The sequence below is a fragment of the Notothenia rossii genome (genome assembly GCF_949606895.1).
Source record: "Notothenia rossii genome assembly, chromosome: 9".
Lineage (NCBI taxonomy): Eukaryota > Metazoa > Chordata > Actinopteri > Perciformes > Nototheniidae > Notothenia > Notothenia rossii.
In genome coordinates this window covers 658,579-683,548 of record NC_136907.1, presented here as the reverse complement: position 1 = coordinate 683,548, position 24,970 = coordinate 658,579, and the positions used below count along the sequence as shown (strand labels likewise).

The following is a 24,970-nucleotide window of genomic DNA, read 5'->3' as shown; positions in this document are numbered from 1 at the left end:
GTGAGGACATGACATGCTCAAAACCCCACTCTCTCGCAAACGCCCGGAACTCTCCACCGGCAAACTGGCCTCCACCATCAGAAATGGCCCTGTCTGGGACACCGTAGCGTGCAAACTGTGCCTTGCATCTACGGATCGTGGTGTCCGCTGATAGGTCAGGGAGCAGGTCGATCTCCCAAAAGTCAGAATAATGGTCCACCACGAGCAAGAAGTTCTGTGCTGCGTAGCTGTACAGATCCATGCTTACTAGCTGCCAGGGACGTGTGGGGAGCGGGTGTGACATCATAGTCTCTTTCTGTTGTTCGTGTGCATACTCATTGCACACAGAGCACTTTTGCACATAATCCTTGACTTCCCCTTGCATACCGGGCCAGTAAAGTGTATCACGGGCCTGCCTGTAGCACGCCTCGCCCCCCACGTGGTTGTAGTGGATCCGTCTCAGCATTTCCGGGCGCATAGCTTTTGGAATGATGACGCGCTGACTCCTGAAGAGCACGCCATCCTGTGCACTTATCTCATCTCTGACGGCCCAGTAGTCCCTGACGGCTACAGGGGTCTCCTCTTTGTGTCCTGGCCATCCCTCCAGCACGACAGACTTAAGTGTTTGAAGACACACATCCTCCTCAGTGTGTGTCCGAATCTGTGCCAGGCGTTGGCTGCTGACATTTAAATAGTCTGCCTGCTGAATGGCCGCCGTGTCACACTGCTCCTGCTGCATGCTGCAGACCATTTCACGTTGGTACAGTGTGTCTGTTCTCTGTGGCGGGGTGGTGGCTCTGCTGAGCGTGTCACTTATGTACATCTCAGGGCCTGGCTTGTATACCACCGCAAGGCAGTAATTCTGAAGTGTGAGGAGCATGCTCTGAAGGCGCTTTGGCGCACTGAGGAGGGGCTTGGTGAAGATGGACACCAGCGGGCGGTGGTCGGTCTCTGCAGTCACATCACCCCTCCCATATAGATAGTAGTGGAAGCGTTGGCAGGCGAATACGATGCTCAGGCACTCCTTTTCAATCTGTGCATAATTTTGCTCTGTTTGGGTCAATGCCCGGGAGGCGAATGCGACAGGCTGTCCCCCTTGAAGCAAGCAGCAGCCCAGACCCGCCTGACTGGAGTCGCTCTGTACGGTGACTGGCTTGCGGACGTCATAGTACCTTAGGACTGGCACCGCCGTGACCAGTGCCTTGATTTCCTTCATGGCGGCATCATGTTTGGGCAGCCAATGCCACATCACATCCTTGTCCAGCAGTCTCCTCAGCGGCTCACATACCGCTGACAAGCGTGGCATGAATCTGGACAGATAGTTCACAAATCCGACACACCGCTGGACCCCTTTTGCGTCTGTGGGGTTTGGCATGTCCAGCACCGCCCTGACTTTGTCAGGGTCAGCCTTGAGGCCCTCCGCGGACAGTATGTGGCCGTGGAAGCGGACCTCCTTCACTCGGAACTGCAGCTTTTTCAGGCCCAGTCTCAGCTTTACTTCCCTGCATCTGTCCATCAGAGCGATGAGGTTTGTGTCATGGTCGCGATTGGCCTCATCCTCTGTGTCCCCACAGCCGACTACAAGGATGTCATCAGCTATGGGCTCAATCCCTGTCAAGCCAGCCAGCAGCTCATGCTGCTTCCTTTGATACAGCTCCGGGGCAACTGACACACCGAAAGGAAGTTTCAGCCAGCGTTTCCTACCCCACGGTGTCCAGAATGTTGTCATCAGGCTGCTTTCTTCATCCAAGCGGCACTGCAGGAATGCATCACGTGCATCCACCAGGGTGAATATACGTGCCTTTGGCAGCTTATACAACACGTCATCTAAAGTGGGCATAAGGTAGTGGGACCGTTTCAGAGCACGGTTGAGATGCTTCGGGTCAATGCATAGTCTCAATTTGTCTGGCTTTTTTACTATGACTAGATTGCTAATCCAGTCCGTGGGTTGAGTGACTGTGGTCAAGTGTCCCTCCTCTTCATATCGATCAAGCTGAGCCTTAACAGCTGCCTTGAGGGCCACTGGAACGTTCCTGGGAGCACACTGCACCGGTGTCACAGTGCTGTCCAGCTCAAAGTGAATATCACCAGGCAGAGACTCAACAGGGCTGGTGAACACGTCGTGGTAGGTGCTGACAAGACACTCCTTGGTCAGGTCTCCCTTCCTGCAGTGCTCCACCTTATTCAGCTCCTCAGGAATGGTGAAGCGTATCAGACCAAGTCTCTCACATGTCTCACCCGAAAGCAAGGGCCTCTGGCCAGTATGCACGATCTCAAAGTCCAGTCTGTGCGTCTTACCCCTAATGACGCATTGTGTGCTGTACACACCTAATGAGCTCATCCACTCACTGTTGTATAGTTTTAATCTGGTGAGACTCTTCAGAAGAGGCGTTCTAGATGCCAGTCTCGTCTTGTCCTTGATGCTCATCACATTGCAAGTGGCTCCAGAGTCGAGCTGGCACCTCTGAACCCCACTTTGCAGTGGCAGGTTGACAAACCACTTTTTACCTTGAGTGTTCACAGCCCCCACGCTCTCCGCTGTGTACACGTCTCTCTCATCGCTGTCCTCCAGTTCCCCTGGCAACGGGTCATCCACAGCATTCAACTGGCGTGCCTGCTGGCCTCTTTTCATGCATACTTTTGCAAAATGGTTAGCAGTGCCACACGAGCGGCACGATTTACCAAAAGCAGGGCACAGGTCCCGCCCACGCTTGTGCCGTGTGCCACAGTACTTGCATTCGCCAGCGTCTCTCATGCTCTGTGGTTGTGCAGATGTGTTGGTGGACTCGGATGGCCTGCTGGCAGACCTCCGTCCATATCGCTGTCCTTGTGTGGCATTAACGCTGTCTCCAGGTCCAGAGCTGCCCAGTGACATGGTTTTTAACTTGCTGTCCATGACCTCGGCTGCACGGCAAATTTTAATGGCCTCGTCCAATTTAAGGTCCTTTTCCCTTAGTAAACGACGTCTAGCACCCTCGTCAGTTATCCCGAGAACAAGCCTGTCCCTTATGAGTTCATCTTTTAAAGCTCCATATTCACAAGAGGCAGCCTTTTCCCTCAGCCTGGTAGCAAACGCATCCAAGAGCTCTCCATCCTCTTGTTTAAGGTTGCCAAAAACGTACCTCTCAAAGATTACGTTCTTTGCGGGCGTGAAGTATTGCTCCAGTGCCACCAGTATATCACCCGCATCCTTTTGTTGGTCCGCGGTGAGTCCCAGGTTGTGTTTGTAAACATGGCGGCAGTCGTTCCCCATTAGCCTCCTTAGCGCAGCTGCTTGTACCGGCTTTTCTTTCTCGCTGAGCCCGGTCGCAAGCAGATAATCCTCAAATTCTGCTCGAAAGCTCACCCAGTTGCCGTGGATGTCCCCCGCCATCTTCATAGGCTCCGGAGGTGGGATGCTGGATGCCATTGTTCCAACGTGACGCTAATGCTAACAGGCTAACTGAAACTGCTAAACCTCACCAAAACAAATAAATGCACGCCGTCTCAGCGACGGATAGTAGCATGCAATCCACAGCTGGGTCCTATTTGAGCTTCTGACACCATGTTTGTAGATGTAGGTGCATTAATAAACAAGGCAAATCAGGCTGTGTCTCAACGCCGTGTATTCACATTAAGCAGGTAATCATACAACTGGGGCAGAGTCACGTGAGGCAGATATATATATAACACAGGCACAATACGTCCACAGGGTGGAGCTGCAACCTAGCCTAAACCATTCTGTAACAACATGCACCTCTGGCCCACCCACATGCACGTCTGGCCCACCCACATGCACGTCTGGCCAGGGGCAGACTGGGGGAAAAAAGTAGCCCGGGGATTAATTGACAGACATGCCCACTTATTGCGCGGCATGTATCGGCCGGCCGGCGACGAAAGTATGTTACTTAACAAAAAAAAACCTCTAGGGGAGTCCGGGGGCAAGCTCCCCGGGGAAGATTTTTATTTAAATGTTGAAGTTAAATGCAATGTTCTTTCAATATTTATTTGAACAGCAAGTGGAGGCAAAAGTGACTGCACCCAAAACAATAAACCTGCTAGCTAGCTAGCCTAAACTCAGTGACAGAATGTGGGCAACACGTTCTTCTCCACAGCCGTGCGACCTCTGAGTCAGACGTCACTTCCCCCTTTTCTATCCTACGGGTACAGCCGTACAGCGACTCCCCCTGAACCCCGTGTCCCTGCCAACCCGAGTTACTTTACCAAAATAACCGTAAAAGAAAGGCTCGGTATTTTAAATGCTGAAATGTAGTTTAGTGCAGCTCATCCAGTGAAGGGCGATGTGGTATAGCATAACAACTGTGTAGACCCTTAAGGCTACTAACAACTTGAATTACACGGCTTAGTTGAATACTGGATTCTGATTGTAAATTCTTAACATGTGACACGTTGTTAATACAGCAGTACAGGCCACTGTCAAGGACTATAATGAAGGTTGCTAAGGAGGATCAAGAAAGAGAAAGGAAAAGAGGTTAAAAGACGGAGCGCTGGACGTCAGATAAATCCCCAGAACAAGGCAGACAGGAAGTAAACACTAACAGGACACGGAATGGGCTCTGTAGTTGGTTCAGTATATGGCCGTGTACAGGCCCGGTTCCAGAACAAAATGACTCAGGGTGCCTCTGAGATTACAGGGGGGCAGCAGCAGTAGGTTTACATGAGCAATAGTGGCCGGCAGCAGCAATGAGAAATAGCATTGATGGTCCCCATGAACAGATTATGGCCTTTGTTATGTTTTGAAACCAAGCAAGTGAGAACATTTCAAGAGAGTTAAAAGTGCAATCCTGAAATATTTCATATAGTCCAAAGTGGACTATAAGAAAAGCACAAAAGCTTCAAAACTGTTGATAAAACAAATGAGAAGATTTTGTAAATCAAGGCAGATATGATTTAAACCAGCTCATGGTTTGAAATGGCAAGTATTATTAAAACCGTGTACTACATCATCACCTTGGTCCCATCATATACTCTGGGAAGAGATTATTTACTGTCCTTGAAAACTGGATCACATCATCATGTGAGGTTGACTTTGTGACCTGGAGAACATTTCAGCTGCAACATCAGCTCGTTGATAAGCTTGGGATATGAGATCTGTTTGTAGCCATTCGTGGTGAAGGCATCTGTGCTTTGTGTGCATTATGTTTGACCCAACATTTCTACAGGCATGGCAGAATATGGCTTTATTTTCACATGAATATTCTAGCCATTGTCTATTTGTATACCACGAGCTGCAAAATGGCCGCCTAACCCCACTGTACAGGCGGGTACTTGTTGAGATATACCTGGGCAGGCTCTGTGTTGCCGTGGTATCCTGGCACCTGCGGGCCGCAGAGGGGCGGCGTAGTTTCGGGCGACGAAGACTGCTGCTCCGGGGGCGAGGGCGGCGAGTCAGGCGGGAGTAAGCCAGTGTCCACAACGGAGGGTCACGTGATGTCCCCATCTGAGCTGTTGCTACTGTCTGCAGTAGATGCAGTGCTGCTGGCGTTTAGTGATGGTTGCTTTAACCGTTTTCGTATAAATGATTATCCACAGATGTGTGTCACTGCTGTGGAAGCACTTTGGAAATGATGCACGCGCAGCGGAGCAGGTCCCTCGCACCTGGCACCATTTTGTCCTTGTATTTTTCGCTCCGTTCTCTTTTTTGAATAGAGTGTGCATCCAGTGCTTGAATTGGGCCGGTACTCACCGGTACGCAGTACCGGCACTTCTGATTTTTACCCATGTGGTACCGGCACTTAAAATGCCGGTACTCACGTCATGACGCATGACAACATGACGCGCCGCAGCGATAGACTAGAGCAGAAAAGACATCACATAACGTTAGCATTTCGAAAATGTTATCTTGGCTTAATAATAGTGCGAAAAGACAGCGGTTGTCGCCGGACAAGGATTCCCTCTCTCCTTTCCTGCTGAAAGATGGTGAGTGGCCTCAGGGACGAGGAGTCATTTAACCAGCCGCCAGTAGGAGTCAGGCTTTACTTTCTTTTATATCCATAAAGAAAAAGTAAATCTGTTTACAGTTGTTTCATTATGGATGTTGAGAGGTATCCATATATCTCTTCACTTTGCTCTCAAAGTGCACCAGATTGATGCATCATGCAAATATACAGTAAAGAGACCAACCCACCAGCATTATAGGATATACTATGACTTTGAGCCAAATACTTGTTTTTGGGCTGTATAAATAAATTGACTTGAAACAGTTGCTGATTTAGAGTACTGGCACCTTTTTTATTCCAATTCAAGCACTGTGCATAACATTCAACTGCCCCGAAGATCCCGACGCGAAGCCTGAAGGGTAAACACCAGGTTTACTAATCTACCCGCATAATTTGTTTCTGGTGTCGGAATGTCTCGCTATGTTAGTACATTCTTAAAAAACAAAACACCATTTAATTTCGGGTTAAAATGTGTTGTAATGCGTTACTGCGCATTGTAACGGGTCATATATTACCCACATTTCATTAGTAATGCGTTACATTACTTCGTTACAGCAAAAAGTAATATATTGTAACTCCGTTACTTTTGTAACGCGTTACACCCAACACTGCAAATCGTACAAGTACCCTTTAAGTTACGAAGTTATATAAGCATTATCAAGAAAGAAAGAATACCTAAGTTGTTTGTTATTTTGTTTTGCCTATTTCTTTTGCATATTGTAAAGGCCTATTTTCTTTGTTGCATGTGCAAAGGTTTGTTATTTTATTTTTGAAAAAACACATCGCAAAATCATCTAAACCAGGGGTCAGCAACCTTTTTGATATGAAGTGCCATTTAAAAAAAGTTATCAGCGTGCCAACGATCGATAATTGTCTGTGATGTATTTTGTGAAACAGAAGAACAGCTAAATAAATGCAACGGCCTCCCAAGAAGAGCTCGCCTCTCTCCAGTCATTGAAGCTAAAGTTGGTTATTGAACCTGAAGCTTGTTGCTTCTTCCCTCCTCGACTACGGTCTGGGAGCCGACAGGAAAGTTCAACACACAGATGGCCAGTCCGCTCCTTTGTAGCATATTATTTAGATGAGAGATGAACAGATCGCCACTGGGCTTTCAACTAAAGACACAGCCACGCAAAAACTGCAGCATTTTCTACAGCTCCTTATGAGTACTGCAATTAGAGAAGTGCTTTCCTCCGTGGTGAAACGATCAGCACTGCAGCACGGAGGAAATCAGCAGAAAGTCACCTGGAGATAAAGAGGGCGGGGCTGCGTTGCGTGCATGGCTTCCTTCTGCAGGTAACGGGGAGACGCCAACTGAATGATTTGATGGATTCCTGATCGATGTTCTTTATTTGTCAAACGAACATAGCTACAGAGCGATGACAATCTTAGGTCACAGGCTCCTCCAATGTTAATATAAAGGACATTAAGGGGAATAAACATCCAGGTGATTTTTATCAAACATTTAAGCCATCATTTTTTATTTTACAAATATAATAAAAAACAAAAAGAAGTACAAAGTCTAGTGAAAACGAACAAAACATAAAATACACTGATTTGAGAAACTGTATCTAATAATATAAATATATAAATCACATAGTAAACATAAATGAGGAAGTTATTGGCTATTAATAAACTAACCAATCACTGTACAGCTTCACAGTGATCTCATCAGCGGCAGACGAGCTCAGCCAATGTTTGATATGAGACAAAATACAGTGAATACAGGAAATAACATTTAAGAGTCACTCTGGATTATTAGTGAAGCAACCAATGGCAGCGCAGCTCTCACAGTGATGTCACAGCAGTGGATGATGACATCATCAGTGGCTGATGAGGTCACCGAGGCCGGCCGGCAGCTTTCTGTCCGAAACCTCTCGAGACATCTGGCACCAAACACACGGAACGCAGAAGGTGGAGCAGAGGCAGTCCCTGCACATGGTCCCCTGAACGCACCACAGAGCACACGGTCATTATAACACTGCACATGGTTCCCTGAACGCACCACAGAGCACACGGTCAATATAACACTGCACATGGTTCCCTGAACGCACCACAGAGCACACGGTCATTATAACACTGCACATGGTTCCCTGAACGCACCACAGACCACACGGTCATTATAACACTGCACATGGTTCCCTGAACGCACCACAGAGCACACGGTCAATATAACACTGCACATGGTTCCCTGAACGCACCACAGAGCACACGGTCATTATAACACTGCACATGGTTCCCTGAACGCACCACAGAGCACACGGTCATTATAACACTGCACATGGTTCCCTGAACGCACCACAGAGCACACGGTCAATATAACACTGCACATGGTTCCCTGAACGCACCACAGAGCACACGGTCAATATAACACTGCACATGGTTCCCTGAACGCACCACAGAGCACACGGTCATTATAACACTGCACATGGTTCCCTGAACGCACCACAGAGCACACGGTCAATATAACACTGCACATGGTTCCCTGAACGCACCACAGAGCACACGGTCAATATAACACTGCACATGGTTCCCTGAACGCACCACAGAGCACACGGTCATTATAACACTGCACATGGTTCCCTGAACGCACCACAGAGCACACGGTCATTATAACACTGCACATGGTTCCCTGAACGCACCACAGAGCACACGGTCAATATAACACTGCACATGGTTCCCTGAACGCACCACAGAGAGCAGAGGACGAGCAGGAAGCTCCTGCTCGTCCTCTGTCCTCTGCTCTCTGTTCTCTGTCCTCCAGCTGCAGGATGGAGACAGAAAGACACAGTGATGATCAGACTCTGAGATGTCCTCACCCTGATGCCGTAGCGCTGCCTCATGAGGACCCGCATGGAGAAGCTGATTGGTCGGACGCAGCCACAGACGTCCAATAGGGGGAGACAGAGACACTGACCGAGGGCTTTAGAGAGTCTGCAGGCCGAGCAGGGGCAGCACCAGAACCACAGGCAGCCTGTACAAATATACACATATACATAACAATAACAACAACAACAACAAAAACAAAAACAACAACAGCAGCAGCAGCAGTATTTACACTGTCTCTTGTCCTGGCAGCAGTCACACACTCCACTCGCCCACTCAGCGGCAGCGTCTGATCCGGGCTGACTGACCACCACCATCCTGCAGAGAGACGGGTCAATACATCAATACTCTGATACTATAACACAGATCAATACTCTGATACTCTGATACTATAACACAGATCAATACTCTGATACTATAACACAGATCAATACTCTGATACTATAACACAGATCAATACTCTGATACTATAACACAGATCAATACTCTGATACTCTGATACTATAACACAGATCAATACTCTGATACTATAACACAGATCAATACTCTGATACTCTGATACTATAACACAGATCAATACTCTGATACTATAACACAGATCAATACTCTGATACTATAACACAGATCAATACTCTGATACTATAACACAGATCAATACTCTGATACTATAACACAGATCAATACTCTGATACTATAACACAGATCAATACTCTGATACTATAACACAGATCAATACTCTGATACTATAACACAGATCAATACTCTGATACTATAACACAGATCAATACTCTGATACTCTGATACTATAACACAGATCAATACTCTGATGCTCTGATACTCTGATACTCTGATACTCTGATACTATAACACAGATCAATACTCTGATACTCTAACACAGATCAATACTCTGATACTCTGATACTCTAACACAGATCAATACTCTGATACTCTGATACTATAACACAGATCAATACTCTGATACTCTGATACTATAACACAGATCAATACTCTGATGCTCTGATACTATAACACAGATCAATACTCTGATACTCAGATACTATAACACAGATCAATACTCTGATGCTCTGATACTCTGATACTCTGATACTATAACACAGATCAATACTCTGATACTCTGATACCCTAACACAGATCAATACTCTGATACTCTAACACAGATCAATAATCTGATACTATAACACAGATCAATACTCTGATACTCTGATACTATAACACAGATCAATACTCTGATACTCTGATACTATAACACAGATCAATACTCTGATACTCTGATACTATAACACAGATCAATACTCTGATACTCTAACACAGATCAATACTCTGATACTCTGATACTATAACACAGATCAATACTCTGATACTCTGATACTATAACACAGATCAATACTCTGATACTCTAACACAGATCAATACTCTGATACTATAACACAGATCAATACTCTGATACTATAACACAGATCAATACTCTGATACTATAACACAGATCAATACTCTGATACTCTGATACTATAACACAGGTCAATACTCTGATACTATAACACAGGTCAATACTCTGATACTCTGATACCATAACACAGATCAATACTCTGATACTCTGATACTATAACACAGGTCAATACTCTGATACTATAACACAGGTCAATACTCTGATACTATAACACAGATCAATACTCTGATACTCTGATACTATAACACAGATCAATACTCTGATACTCTGATACTATAACACAGGTCAATACTCTGATACTCTGATACCATAACACAGATCAATACTCTGATACCATAACACAGATCAATACTCTGATACTATAACACAGATCAATACTCTGATACTCTAACACAGATCAATACTCTGATACTCTAACACAGATCAATACTCTGATACTCTGATACTATAACACAGATCAATACTCTGATACTCTGATACTATAACACAGATCAATACTCTGATACTATAACACAGATCAATACTCTGATACTATAACACAGATCAATACTCTGATACCATAACACAGATCAATACTCTGATACTATAACACAGATCAATACTCTGATACCATAACACAGATCAATACTCTGATACTATAACACAGGTCAATACTCTGATACTCTGATACTATAACACAGATCAATACTCTGATACTATAACACAGATCAATACTCTGATACCATAACACAGATCAATACTCTGATACTATAACACAGGTCAATACTCTGATACTATAACACAGATCAATACTCTGATACTATAACACAGGTCAATACTCTGATACCATAACACAGATCAATACTCTGATACTATAACACAGATCAATACTCTGATACTATAACACAGGTCAATACTCTGATACTATAACACAGATCAATACTCTGATACTCTGATACTATAACACAGATCAATACTCTGATACTCTGATACTATAACACAGATCAATACTCTGATACTATAACACAGATCAATACTCTGATACTATAACACAGATCAATACTCTGATACTCTGATACTCTAACACAGGTCAATACTCTGATACTCTGATACTATAACACAGGTCAATACTCTGATACTCTGATACTCTAACACAGATCAATACTCTGATACTCTGATACTATAACACAGATCAATACTCTGATACTCTGATACTATAACACAGATCAATACTCTGATACTCTGATACTATAACACAGATCAATACTCTGATACTATAACACAGGTCAATACTCTGATACTCTGATACCATAACACAGATCAATACTCTGATACTATAACACAGATCAATACTCTGATACTCTAACACAGATCAATACTCTGATACTCTAACACAGATCAATACTCTGATACTCTGATACTATAACACAGATCAATACTCTGATACTATAACACAGATCAATACTCTGATACCATAACACAGATCAATACTCTGATACTATAACACAGATCAATACTCTGATACTATAACACAGATCAATACTCTGATACTCTGATACTATAACACAGATCAATACTCTGATACTCTAACACAGATCAATACTCTGATACTATAACACAGATCAATACTCTGATACTCTGATCCAGGCTGTCTGACCACGATCATCCTGAAGAGAGATACACAGATCAATACTATAACACTACAATGCTCTGATACGACCACCTCCATCCTGCAGAGAGACAGATCAATAATACAATACTCTGATACTTTAATACTCTGATACTACAATACTCTAATACCACAATACTCTAATACTACAATACTCTGATACTACAATGCTCTGATACTACAATACTCTGATACTTTAATACTCTGACACTACAATACTCTGATACTACAATACTCTGATACTACAATGCTCTGATACTACAATACTCTGATACTTTAATACTCTGACACTACAATACTCTAATACTACAATACTCTGATACTACAATGCTCTGATACTACAATACTCTGATACTTTAATACTCTGATACTACAATACTCTGATACTACAATACTCTGATACTACAATACTCTGATACTTTAATACGCTGATACTTCAATACTCTGATACTACAATACTCTGATACTACAATACTCTGATACTACAATACTCTGATACTACAATGCTCTGATACTACAATACTCTAATACTACAATACTCTGATACTTTAATACGCTGATACTTCAATACTCTGATACTACAATACTCTGATACTTTAATACTCTGACACTACAATACTCTGATACTACAATGCTCTGATACTACAATACTCTAATACTACAATACTCTGATACTTTAATACTCTGACACTACAATACTCTGATACTACAATACTCTGATACTACAATACTCTGATACTACAATACTCTGATACTTTAATACGCTGATACTTCAATACTCTGATACTACAATACTCTGATACTACAATACTCTGATACTACAATACTCTGATACTACAATACTCTGATACTACAATACTCTAATACTACAATAGTCTGATACTACAATACTCTGATACTGCAATACTCTGATACTACAATACTCTAATACTACAATACTCTGATACTATAACACAGATCAATACTCTGATACTATAATACTCTAATACTACAATACTCTGATACTACAATACTCTGATACCGCAATACTCTAATACTACAATACTCTGATACTACAATACTCTGATACGACAATACTCTAATACTACAATACTCTGATACTACAATACTCTGATACTACAATACTCTGATACTACAATACTCTAATACTACAATACTCTGATACTACAATACTCTGATACTGCAATACTCTGATACTACAATACTCTGATACTACAATACTCTGATACTATAACACAGATCAATACTCTGATACTCTAACACAGATCAATACTCTGATACTCTAACACAGATCAATACTCTGATACTATAACACAGATCAATACTCTGATACCCTAACACAGATCAATACTCTGATACTCTGATACTATAACACAGATCAATACTCTGATACTCTGATACTATAACACAGATCAATACTCTGATACTATAACACAGATCAATAATCTGATACTATAACACAGATCAATACTCTGATACTCTGATACTATAACACAGATCAATACTCTGATACTCTGATACTATAACACAGATCAATACTCTGATACTCTGATACTATAACACAGATCAATACTCTGATACTCTGATACTATAACACAGATCAATACTCTGATACTCTGATACTATAACACAGATCAATACTCTGATACTCTGATACTATAACACAGATCAATACTCTGATACTCTAACACAGATCAATACTCTGATACTATAACACAGATCAATACTCTGATACTCTGATCCAGGCTGTCTGACCACGATCATCCTGAAGAGAGATACACAGATCAATACTATAATACTACAATGCTCTGATACGACCACCTCCATCCTGCAGAGAGACAGATCAATACTACAATACTCTGATACTATAATACTCTGATACTTTAATACTCTAATACTACAATACTCTGATACTACAATACTCTGATACTACAATACTCTGATACTGCAATACTCTGATACTACAATACTCTGATACTTTAATACTCTGATACTACAATACTCTGATACTTTAATACTCTGATACTACAATACTCTGATACTACAATACTCTGATACTGCAATACTCTGATACTACAATACTCTGATACTACAATACTCTGATACTGCAATACTCTGATACTACAATACTCTGATACTTTAATACTCTGATACTACAATACTCTGATACTGCAATACTCTGATACTACAATACTCTAATACTATAATACTCTGATACTACAATACTCTAATACTACAATACTCTAATACTACAATACTCTGATACTACAATACTCTAAAACTACAATACTCTGATACTGCAATACTCTGATACTACAATACTCTGGTACTATAATACTCTGATACTACAATACTCCAATACTACAATACTCTGATACTACAATACTCTAATACTACAATACTCTAATACTATAATACTCTGATACTACAATACTCTAATACTACAATACTCTAATACTACAATACTCTGATACTACAATACTCTAATACTACAATACTCTGATACTGCAATACTCTGATACTACAATACTCTAATACTATAATACTCTGATACTACAATACTCTGATACTGCAATACTCTGATACTACAATACTCTGATACTACAATACTCTGATACTACAATACTCTGATACTACAATACTCTAATACTACAATACTCTGATACTATAACACAGATCAATACTCTGATACTCTAACACAGATCAATACTCTGATACTCTAACACAGATCAATACTCTGATACTATAACACAGATCAATACTCTGATACCCTAACACAGATCAATACTCTGATACCCTAACACAGATCAATACTCTGATACTCTAACACAGATCAATAATCTGATACTATAACACAGATCAATACTCTGATACTCTGATACTATAACACAGATCAATACTCTGATACTCTGATACTATAACACAGATCAATACTCTGATACTCTGATACTATAACACAGATCAATACTCTGATACTCTGATACTATAACACAGATCAATACTCTGATACTATAACACAGATCAATACTCTGATACTATAACACAGATCAATACTCTGATACTATAACACAGATCAATACTCTGATACTATAACACAGATCAATACTCTGATACTCTGATCCAGGCTGTCTGACCACGATCATCCTGAAGAGAGATACACAGATCAATACTATAACACTACAATGCTCTGATACGACCACCTCCATCCTGCAGAGAGACAGATCAATAATACAATACTCTGATACTTTAATACTCTGATACTACAATACTCTAATACTACAATACTCTAATACTACAATACTCTGATACTTTAATACTCTGATACTACAATACTCTGATACTACAATACTCTGATACTACAATACTCTGATACTTCAATACTCTGATACTACAATACTCTAATACTACAATACTCTGATACTACAATACTCTGATACTTTAATACTCTGATACTACAATACTCTGATACTACAATACTCTGATACTACAATACCCTGATACTTTAATACTCTGATACTACAATACTCTGATACTTTAATACTCTGATACTACAATACTCTGATACTACAATACTCTGATACTACAATACTCTGATACTACAATACTCTAATACTACAATACTCTGATACTACAATACTTTGATACTACAATACTCTGATACTGCAATACTCTGATACTACAATACTCTGATACTACAATACTCTAATACTACAATACTCTGATACTACAATACTCTGATAATGCAATACTCTGATACTACAATACTCTGATACTACAATACTCTGATACTACAATACTCTAATACTACAATACTCTGATACTGCAATACTCTGATACTACAATACTCTAATACTACAATACTCTGATACTGCAATACTCTAATACTACAATACTCTGATAATGCAATACTCTGATACTACAATACTCTGATACTACAATACTCTGATACTGCAATACTCTGATACTACAATACTCTGATACTACAATACTCTGATACTATAACACAGATCAATACTCTGATACTATAATACTCTGATACTACAATACTCTGATACTGCAATACTCTGATACCACAATACTCTGATACTACAATACTCTGATACTACAATACCCTGATACTACAATACTCTGACACTACAATACTCTAATACTACAATACTCTGATACTATAACACAGATCAATACTCTGATACTATAATACTCTGATACTACAATACTCTGATACTACAATACTCTGATACTACAATACTCTGATACTACAATACTCTAATACTACAATACTCTAATACTACAATACTCTGATACTATAACACAGATCAATACTCTGATACTATAACACAGATCAATACTCTGATACTATAATACTCTGATACTACAATACTCTGATACTTTAATACTCTGATACTACAATACTCTGATACTACAATACTCTGATACTACAATACTCCAATACTTTAATACTCTGATACTACAATACTTTGATACTACAATACTCTGATACTTTAATACTCTGATACTTTAATACTCAGATACTACAATACTCTGATACTACAATACTCTGACACTACAATACTCTGATACTACAATACTCGGATACTTTAATACTCTGATACTACAATACTCTAATACTACAATACTCTGATACTACAATACTCTGATACTTTAATACTCAGATACTACAATACTCTGATACTACAATACTCTGATACTTTAATACTCTGATACTACAATACTCTGATACTACAATGCTCTGATACGCTAATACTCTGATACTACAATACTCTGATACTTTAACACTCCGATACTACAATACTCTGATACTTTAATACTCGGATACTACAATACTCTGATACTACAATACTCTGATACTTTAATACTCTGATACCACAATACTTTGATACTACAATACTCTGATGCTTTAATACTCTGACACTACAATACTCTGATACTACAATACTCTGATACTACAATACTCTGACACTACAATACTCTGATACTACAATACTCTGATACTACAATACTCTGATACTACAATACTCTGATACTTTAATACTCTGATACTACAATACTTTGATACTACAATACTCTGATGCTTTAATACTCTGGCACTACAATACTCTGATACTACAATACTCTGACACTACAATACTCTGATACTACAATACTCTGATACTCTAATACTCTGATACTACAATACTCTGATACTACAATACTCTGATACTACAATACTCTGATACTCTAATACTCTGATACTACAATACTCTGATACTACAATACTCTGATACTTTAATACTCTGATACTACAATACTTTGATACTACAATACTCTGATGCTTTAATACTCTGATACTACAATACTCTGACACTACAATACTCTGATACTACAATACTCTGATACTACAATACTCTGATACTACAATACCCTGATACTTTAATACTCTGATACTACAATACTTTGATACTACAATACTCTGATGCTTTAATACTCTGGCACTACAATACTCTGATACTACAATACTCTGACACTACAATACTCTGATACTACAATACTCTGATACTACAATACTCTGATACTTTAATACTCTGATACTACAATACTCTGATACTACAATACTCTGATACTTTAATACTCTGATACTACAATACTCTGATACTTTAATACTCGGATACTACAATACTCTGATACTACAATACTCTGATACTACAATGCTCTGATACTCGAATACTCTGATACTACAATACTCTGATACTTTAATACTCTGATACTACAATACTCTGATACTTTAATACTCTGATACTTTAATACTCTGATACTACAATACTCTGATACTTTAATACTCTGATACTACAATACTCTGATACTACAATACTCTGATACTTTAATACTCTGATACTTCAATACTCTGATACTACAATACTCTGATACTACAATACTCTGATACTACAATACTCTGATACTTTAATACTCTGATACTTCAATACTCTGATACTACAATACTCTGATACTACAATACTCTGACACTACAATACTCTGATACTTTAATACTCTGACACTACAATACTCTGACACTACAATACTCTGATACTACAATACTCTGACACTACAATACTCTGATACTACAATACTCTAATACTTTAATACTCTAATACTTTAATACTCTGATACAACAATACTCTGATACTACAATACTCTGATACTACAATGCTCTGATACTACAATACTCTGATACTTTAATACTCAGATACTACAATACTCTAATACTTTAATACTCTAATACTTTAATACCCTGATACTACAATACTCTGATACTACAATACTCTGATACTACAATACTCTGATGTTTTAATACTCTGATACTACAATACTCTGATACTTTAATACTCTGATACTACAATACTCTGATACTACAATACTCTGACACTACAATACTCTGATACTACAATACTCTGATACTACAATACTCTAATACTTTAATACTCTAATACTCTAATACTCTGATACTACAATACTCCGATACTACAATACTCTGATACTGCAATACTCTGATACTACAATACTCCAATACGACAATACTCTGATACTACAATACTCCGATACTACAATACTCTGATACTTTAATACTCTGATACTACAATACTCTGATACTACAATACTCTGGTACTACAATACTCTGATACTACAATACTCTGATACTACAATACTCTGATACTACAATACTCTGATACTTTAATACTCTGATACTACAATACTCTGATACTACAATACTCTGATACTACAATACTCTGATACTACAATACTCTGATACTTTAATACTCTGATACTACAATACTCTGATACTACAATACTCTGATACTACAATACTCTGATACTACAATACTCTGATACTTTAATACTCTGATACTACAATACTCCGATACTACAATACTCTGATACTACAATACTCTGATACTACAATACTCCAATACGACAATACTCTGATACTACAATACTCCGATACTACAATACTCTGATACTTTAATACTCTGATACTACAATACTCTGATACTACAATACTCTGATACTACAATACTCCAATACGACAATACTCTGATACTACAATACTCCGATACTACAATACTCTGATACTTTAATACTCTGATACTACAATACTCTGATACTACAATACTCTGATACTACAATACTCTGATACTACACTACTCTGATACTACAATACTCTGATACTACAATACTCTGATACTACAATACTCTGATACTTTAATACTCTGATACTACAATACTCTGATACTACAATACTCTGATACTACAATACTCTGATACTTTAATACTCTGATACTACAATACTCTGATACTACAATACTCTGATACTACAATACTCTGATACTACAATACTCTGATACTTTAATACTCTGATACTACAATACTCTGATACTTTAATACTCTGGTACTACAATACTCTGGTACTACAATACTCTGATACTACAATACTCTGATACTACAATACTCTGACACTTTAGTACTCTGATACTACAATACTCTGATACTACAATACTCTGATACTACAATACTCTGATACTTTAATACTCTGATACTACAATACTCTGATACTACAATACTCTGATACTTTAATACTCTGGTACTACAATACTCTGATACTACAATACTCTGATACTACAATACTCTGATACTACAATACTCTGATACTTTAGTACTCTGATACTACAATACTCTGATACTACAATACTCTGATACTTTAGTACTCTGATACTACAATACTCTGATACTACAATACTCTGATACTACAATACTCTGATACTTTAATACTCTGATACTACAATACTCTGATACTACAATACTCTGATACTTTAGCACTCTGATACTACAATACTCTGATACTACAATACTCTGATACTTTAGTACTCTGATACTACAATACTCTGATACTACAATACTCTGATACTACAATACTCTGATACTTTGATACTCTGATACTACAATACTCTGATACTTTAATACTCTGATACTTTAATACTTTGATACTACAATACTCTGATACTTTAATACTCTGATACTTTAATACTCTGATACTACAATACTCTGATACTTTAATACTCTGATACTACAATACTCGGATACTTTAATACTCTGATACTTTAATACTCTGATAGTACAATACTCTGATACTACAATACTCTGATACTATAATACTCTAATACTTTAATAGTCTGATACTCTGTTACTCTAAGTATCAGAGTATCAGACTATTAATCTCATTGTGTCTGTGTCTTCGTGTGTCATTGTGTGTCATTGTGTGTCTTTGTGTGTCTTTGTGTGTCTTTGTGTGTCTTCTTGTGTCATTGTGTGTCTTTGTGTGTCTTTGTGTGTCATTGTGTGTCTTTGTGTGTCTTTGTGTGTCTTCGTGTGTCATTGTGTGTCTTTGTGTGTCTTTGTGTGTCATTGTGTGTCTTTGTGTGTCTTTGTGTGTCATTGTGTGTCTTTGTGTGTCTTCGTGTGTCTTTGTGTGTCTTCGTGTGTCATTGTGTGTCATTGTGTGTCATTGTGTGTCATTGTGTGTCTTTGTGTGTCTTTGTGTGTCTTTGTGTGTCTTCGTGTGTCATTGTGTGTCATTGTGTGTCTTTGTTTGTCTTCGTGTGTCATTGTGTGTCTTTGTGTGTCTTCGTGTGTCTTTGTGTGTCTTTGTGTGTCTTCGTGTGTCATTGTGTGTCTTCGTGTGTCTTCGTGTGTCTTCGTGTGTCTTCGTGTGTCATCGTGTGTCTTCGTGTGTCTTCGTGTGTCATTGTGTGTCTTCGCGTGTCATCGTGTGTCTTCGTGTCTGTTGGAGGAGGAGCCTCAGATTGTCATGTGTACCCTGTAGCTCTGCACACATGATGAGGACAGCCTTGACTCTTGAACTCTCAGACTTTCATAAATCCTGACATGTTTCAGAGCAGACCCAGAGACAGACCCAGAGACAGAGACAGAGACAGAGACAGACCCAGAGACAGAGACAGAGACAGACCCAGAGACAGACCCAGAGACAGACCCAGAGACAGAGACAGACCCAGAGACAGAGACAGACCCAGAGACAGAGACAGACCCAGAGACAGACCCAGAGACAGAGACAGAGGCAGAGACAGACCCAGAGACAGAGACAGACCCAGAGACAGACCCAGAGACAGAGACAGACCCAGAGACAGAGACAGACCCAAAGACAGAGACAGACCCAGAGACAGAGACAGAGGCAGAGACAGAGACAGACCCAGAGACAGAGACAGACCCAGAGACAGACCCAGAGACAGAGACAGAGACAGACCCAGAGACAGAGACAGACCCAGAGACAGATACAGACCCAGAGACAGAGACAGACCCAGAGACAGACCCAGAGACAGAGACAGACCCAGAGACAGAGACAGACCCAGAGACAGAGATAGAGACAGAGACAGACCCAGAGACAGAGACAGACCCAGAGACAGAGACAGACCCAGAGACAGAGATAGAGACAGAGACAGAGACAGACCCAGAGACAGAGACAGACCCAGAGACAGACCCAGAGACAGAGATAGACCCAGAGACAGACCCAGAGACAGAGACAGACCCAGAGACAGAGACAGACCCAGAGACAGAGACAGACCCAGAGACAGAGACAGAGACAGACCCAGAGACAGACCCAGAGACAGAGACAGAGACAGACCCAGAGACAGAGACAGAGACAGAGACAGACCCAGAGACAGAGACAGACCCAGAGACAGAGACAGAGACAGATCAGAGGACTTTATTTATCCTGAAGGAAGCTGTTGTTCCAGAAACACAATAAACCCAGCAGCATGATAATAAACTAACAGAGCAAAGAGCTGCAGAGTGACGAGCAGTGTGTGGAAGAGCAGAAGAACGTAGTGGCAGATATACGTTACTGCACGTTATTACAAAACATTATTAACCCTTGTGTTCTCGTCACCTGTGACCTCTGTCCTCAGGGGTTCGCTGAGTTACTCTTCTTGCTCAATAGACTTCTTTTACACAGTTTCAAACTTCATTTCTGAGTTTCAAAAAAGGCAAACATTTTTTGACTAATTCTGCAAAAATTGCTTTTGCTATAAATCTGAATAAAATAAATCTTTATCTGGACATTAAAGGGAAACGGGTCACCTCTGACCCGAGGACCACAGGGAGGATCATGATGATATTAGTAATGCACACGTTATGGATGAAAGCTTAGAGGAAGAGGAGCAGCTCACCTGAGAGACGCAGGTTTCTGAGGAACCTGTCCGACCTGCAGAGCCACTTCCTGTTGAGCCACTTCCTGCAGAGCCACTTCCTGTTGACTCCTTCAGGAAATGCTTTCTCTCTGAGGTAATCTACCTTTCTCCATTGGCTTCTGTTTCCACTTGAGATGTTGCGATGTGTTCTCGTGTTTGTTCCACGTGCTCTGTGCTTTGTTTTTATGACCTTACATTTCTGCCTCTTCTTGTTCTGGTATTCATTTAACTTTTGCTGTTTCTTGTGACGCACTTTGTGAATTATATTTCTGTGAAAGGTGCTATACGAAATAAACATGTTATTATTATTAATATTATCTCTGATCCAGAATCAGTCAGCGCCACGAAGAGGAACATTTCAACTTCTGCAGACCGTTTACATCTCAATATCAACCTTTATTTATATTTATATAGCACTTTTAAAACCACCTCAGTGACCAAAGTGCTGAACAGGGAATATAGAATCACACAATAGGAGTAGAATAATACAACATAATTAAAAACAAGATAAAAAGCACAATTACTAGAAACAAATAAAAACATATAGAAAGGTCAAAATGTCATGTTCAACTAGTATTAAAACAAATGGGGAGGGGGGGGGGGAGGCACCACAGAAGAAGAACAGGGTCCTTCACACAGAGACATGTACAAATATCATGTTTATTAAATAAAATACACAAAGCACTCAGACAGGAGGTAAACACAGACATGGCAGTGATTGGTTCCTGTTGTTTACTCCAGGAATATAAAGAGTCTATTTTCATTGGTCCCAAAGAGCAGGAGCACCTGTTTGCCCTAAGCCCCGCCTCTCACCGCTAAGCCTCTCGCCACTAAGCCCCGCCTCTCTCTCACCACTAAGCCCCGCCTCTTACCACTAAGCCCCGCCTCTCAAAACTAAGCGCCTCTCACCACTAAGCCCCGCCTCTTACCACTAAGCCCCACCTCTCACCACTAAGCCCCACCTCTCACCACCAGTGTTGGGCAAGTTACTTTTAAAAAGTAACTAGTAATATTTATAGTTACTGCTCTCAAAAAAGTAACTAGTTACTTTATTAGTTACTGATTTATAAAAGTAACTAGTAACAAGTGACTTTACTTTACAAATAATTACAATACAAATACAAGTGTTTGTGTTGTTCTGGCAGAGTAAGAGAAAAGACAACTCCCCCTCATTGAAGCAATTTTCATGATGAAATGTAGAGGAACAATAAAACACAAAAGATATGTTTAGACATTGGTTGAGACGGTGGGGTCTTTGGCGACTAGTTTTATAGCCCCATGTACATTACTTAGGTGCTTCAGGAGATTGGCATTGCTGTTATTCGATGTGGACAATGCTTTCTGCACACAGTTTACATTTGACCGTAATATTTTGTGCGTCCTTTATCCCCACAAATTGAAAATAGTGGTTATATCTCCAAGTTGCAAATGCGCTGCTGCTCTCGCTGATACTTGCATCTGCCATTGTGTGTGTGTGTGTGTGTGTGTGTGTGTGTGTGTGTGTGTGTGTGTGTGTGTGTGTGTGAGTCTGTGTGTGTGTGTGTGTGTGTGTGTGTGTGTGTGTGTGTGTGTGTGTGTGTGTTAGCATTAGCAAGTGTTCGTGTGTGTATTTTCCCCATAAGCCAAGACCCGCCCAACTCTGTCTCTGATTGGCTTACCCTGAAATGTTACCCCGCGTTAACCAATCATTACTCCTCTGTGGTTACTTTCTCTTTTCCATGGTGCTGTGAGAGGACATCCTGTATTCGCCTGTAAGTTACATCCGCAGGGAGATTCGGTTCAGTTCCATCACATAATGTAACGCAGTAACGCACTCATTTAAATCACAGTAACTATAACGGCGTTACTGAATGGGAATAGGTAACTAGTAACGCTATTAGTTAACGCAGCAAGTGGTTGCGTTACAGTAACGCGTTACTTTGCAACGCGTTCGTTCCAACACTGATCACCACTAAGCGCCTCTCACCCATTGAAATCAGGACAGTAGAAAGCTTGCAAATCTTCCGGCGCAGAATGAAAACTCATCTCTTTGGACTCCACTTCCAGAGATAGAATTACTAACAAAGCACTTATATACTAATAAAGGACTGGCTGATCTAGAGCCAGTTGAGTAGCACTTGAAATGTTTGGCTCTATGAAACCTGATGAACTTATATGATTCTGTTTTCTTCAAGTTTGTATCTTCCTGGTCGAATGCACTTATTGTAAGTCGCTTTGGATAAAAGCGTCAGCTAAATGTAATGTAATCACAACTAAGCCCCGCCTCTCACAACTTATAAGCCCCGCCTCTCACCACTAAGCGCCTCTCACCACTAAGCCCCACCTCTCACCACTAAGCCCCGCCTCTCACAACTAATCCCCGCCTCTCACCACTAAGCTCCGCCTCTCACCACTAAGCCCCGCCTCTCACCACTAAGCCCCGCCTTTCATCACTAATCCCCGCCTCTCACCACTAAGCCCCGCCTCTCACCACTAAGCCCCGCCTTTCATCACTAATCCCCGCCTCTCACCACTAAGCCCCGCCTCTCCTCCCTACCTCTGTCAGTCAGATGAATGGATTCAGCTTTTAGCCCATTTTACAATTTGTACACCCTGATGATTTAAATAAAGGCTATTTCTATTTGAGATGGTTTAACATGCAGAGATATGTGTATTGTGTATGACTCCATGTATTACTGTGTACCATATTGTTTAAGTAGCTGTGACTATTGTGTTCATTGGGTAGCCTGAGGCACATGAATGTGATGTCACTACCTGGGGTATATGACGGTTGGAGTCACGCCCCTTCTCTCTCACTTCTCATGTCTCTCGACCTGTGTGCATCGAATAAAGAACGCCGAGATGAATGGCTAAACTT

General features: G+C 40.4%; 1 protein-coding gene across 1 annotated transcript; it reads right to left on the bottom strand.

The window, feature by feature from the left end:
• Positions 1 to 7,382: 7,382 nt before the first annotated feature.
• LOC307019567 (cornifelin homolog B-like) lies at positions 7,383 to 22,259 on the bottom strand. The gene is made up of 4 exons (XM_079650576.1): positions 22,093 to 22,259; positions 8,977 to 9,062; positions 8,738 to 8,892; positions 7,383 to 7,864 (listed from the first exon to the last, which is right to left on the bottom strand). Exons 2-4 carry the CDS (start codon positions 9,059 to 9,061, stop codon positions 7,742 to 7,744), a joined length of 363 nt encoding a protein of 120 aa, XP_079506702.1. The 5' UTR covers position 9,062; positions 22,093 to 22,259; the 3' UTR covers positions 7,383 to 7,741.
• Between the last annotated feature and the right edge of the window lie 2,711 nt (positions 22,260 to 24,970).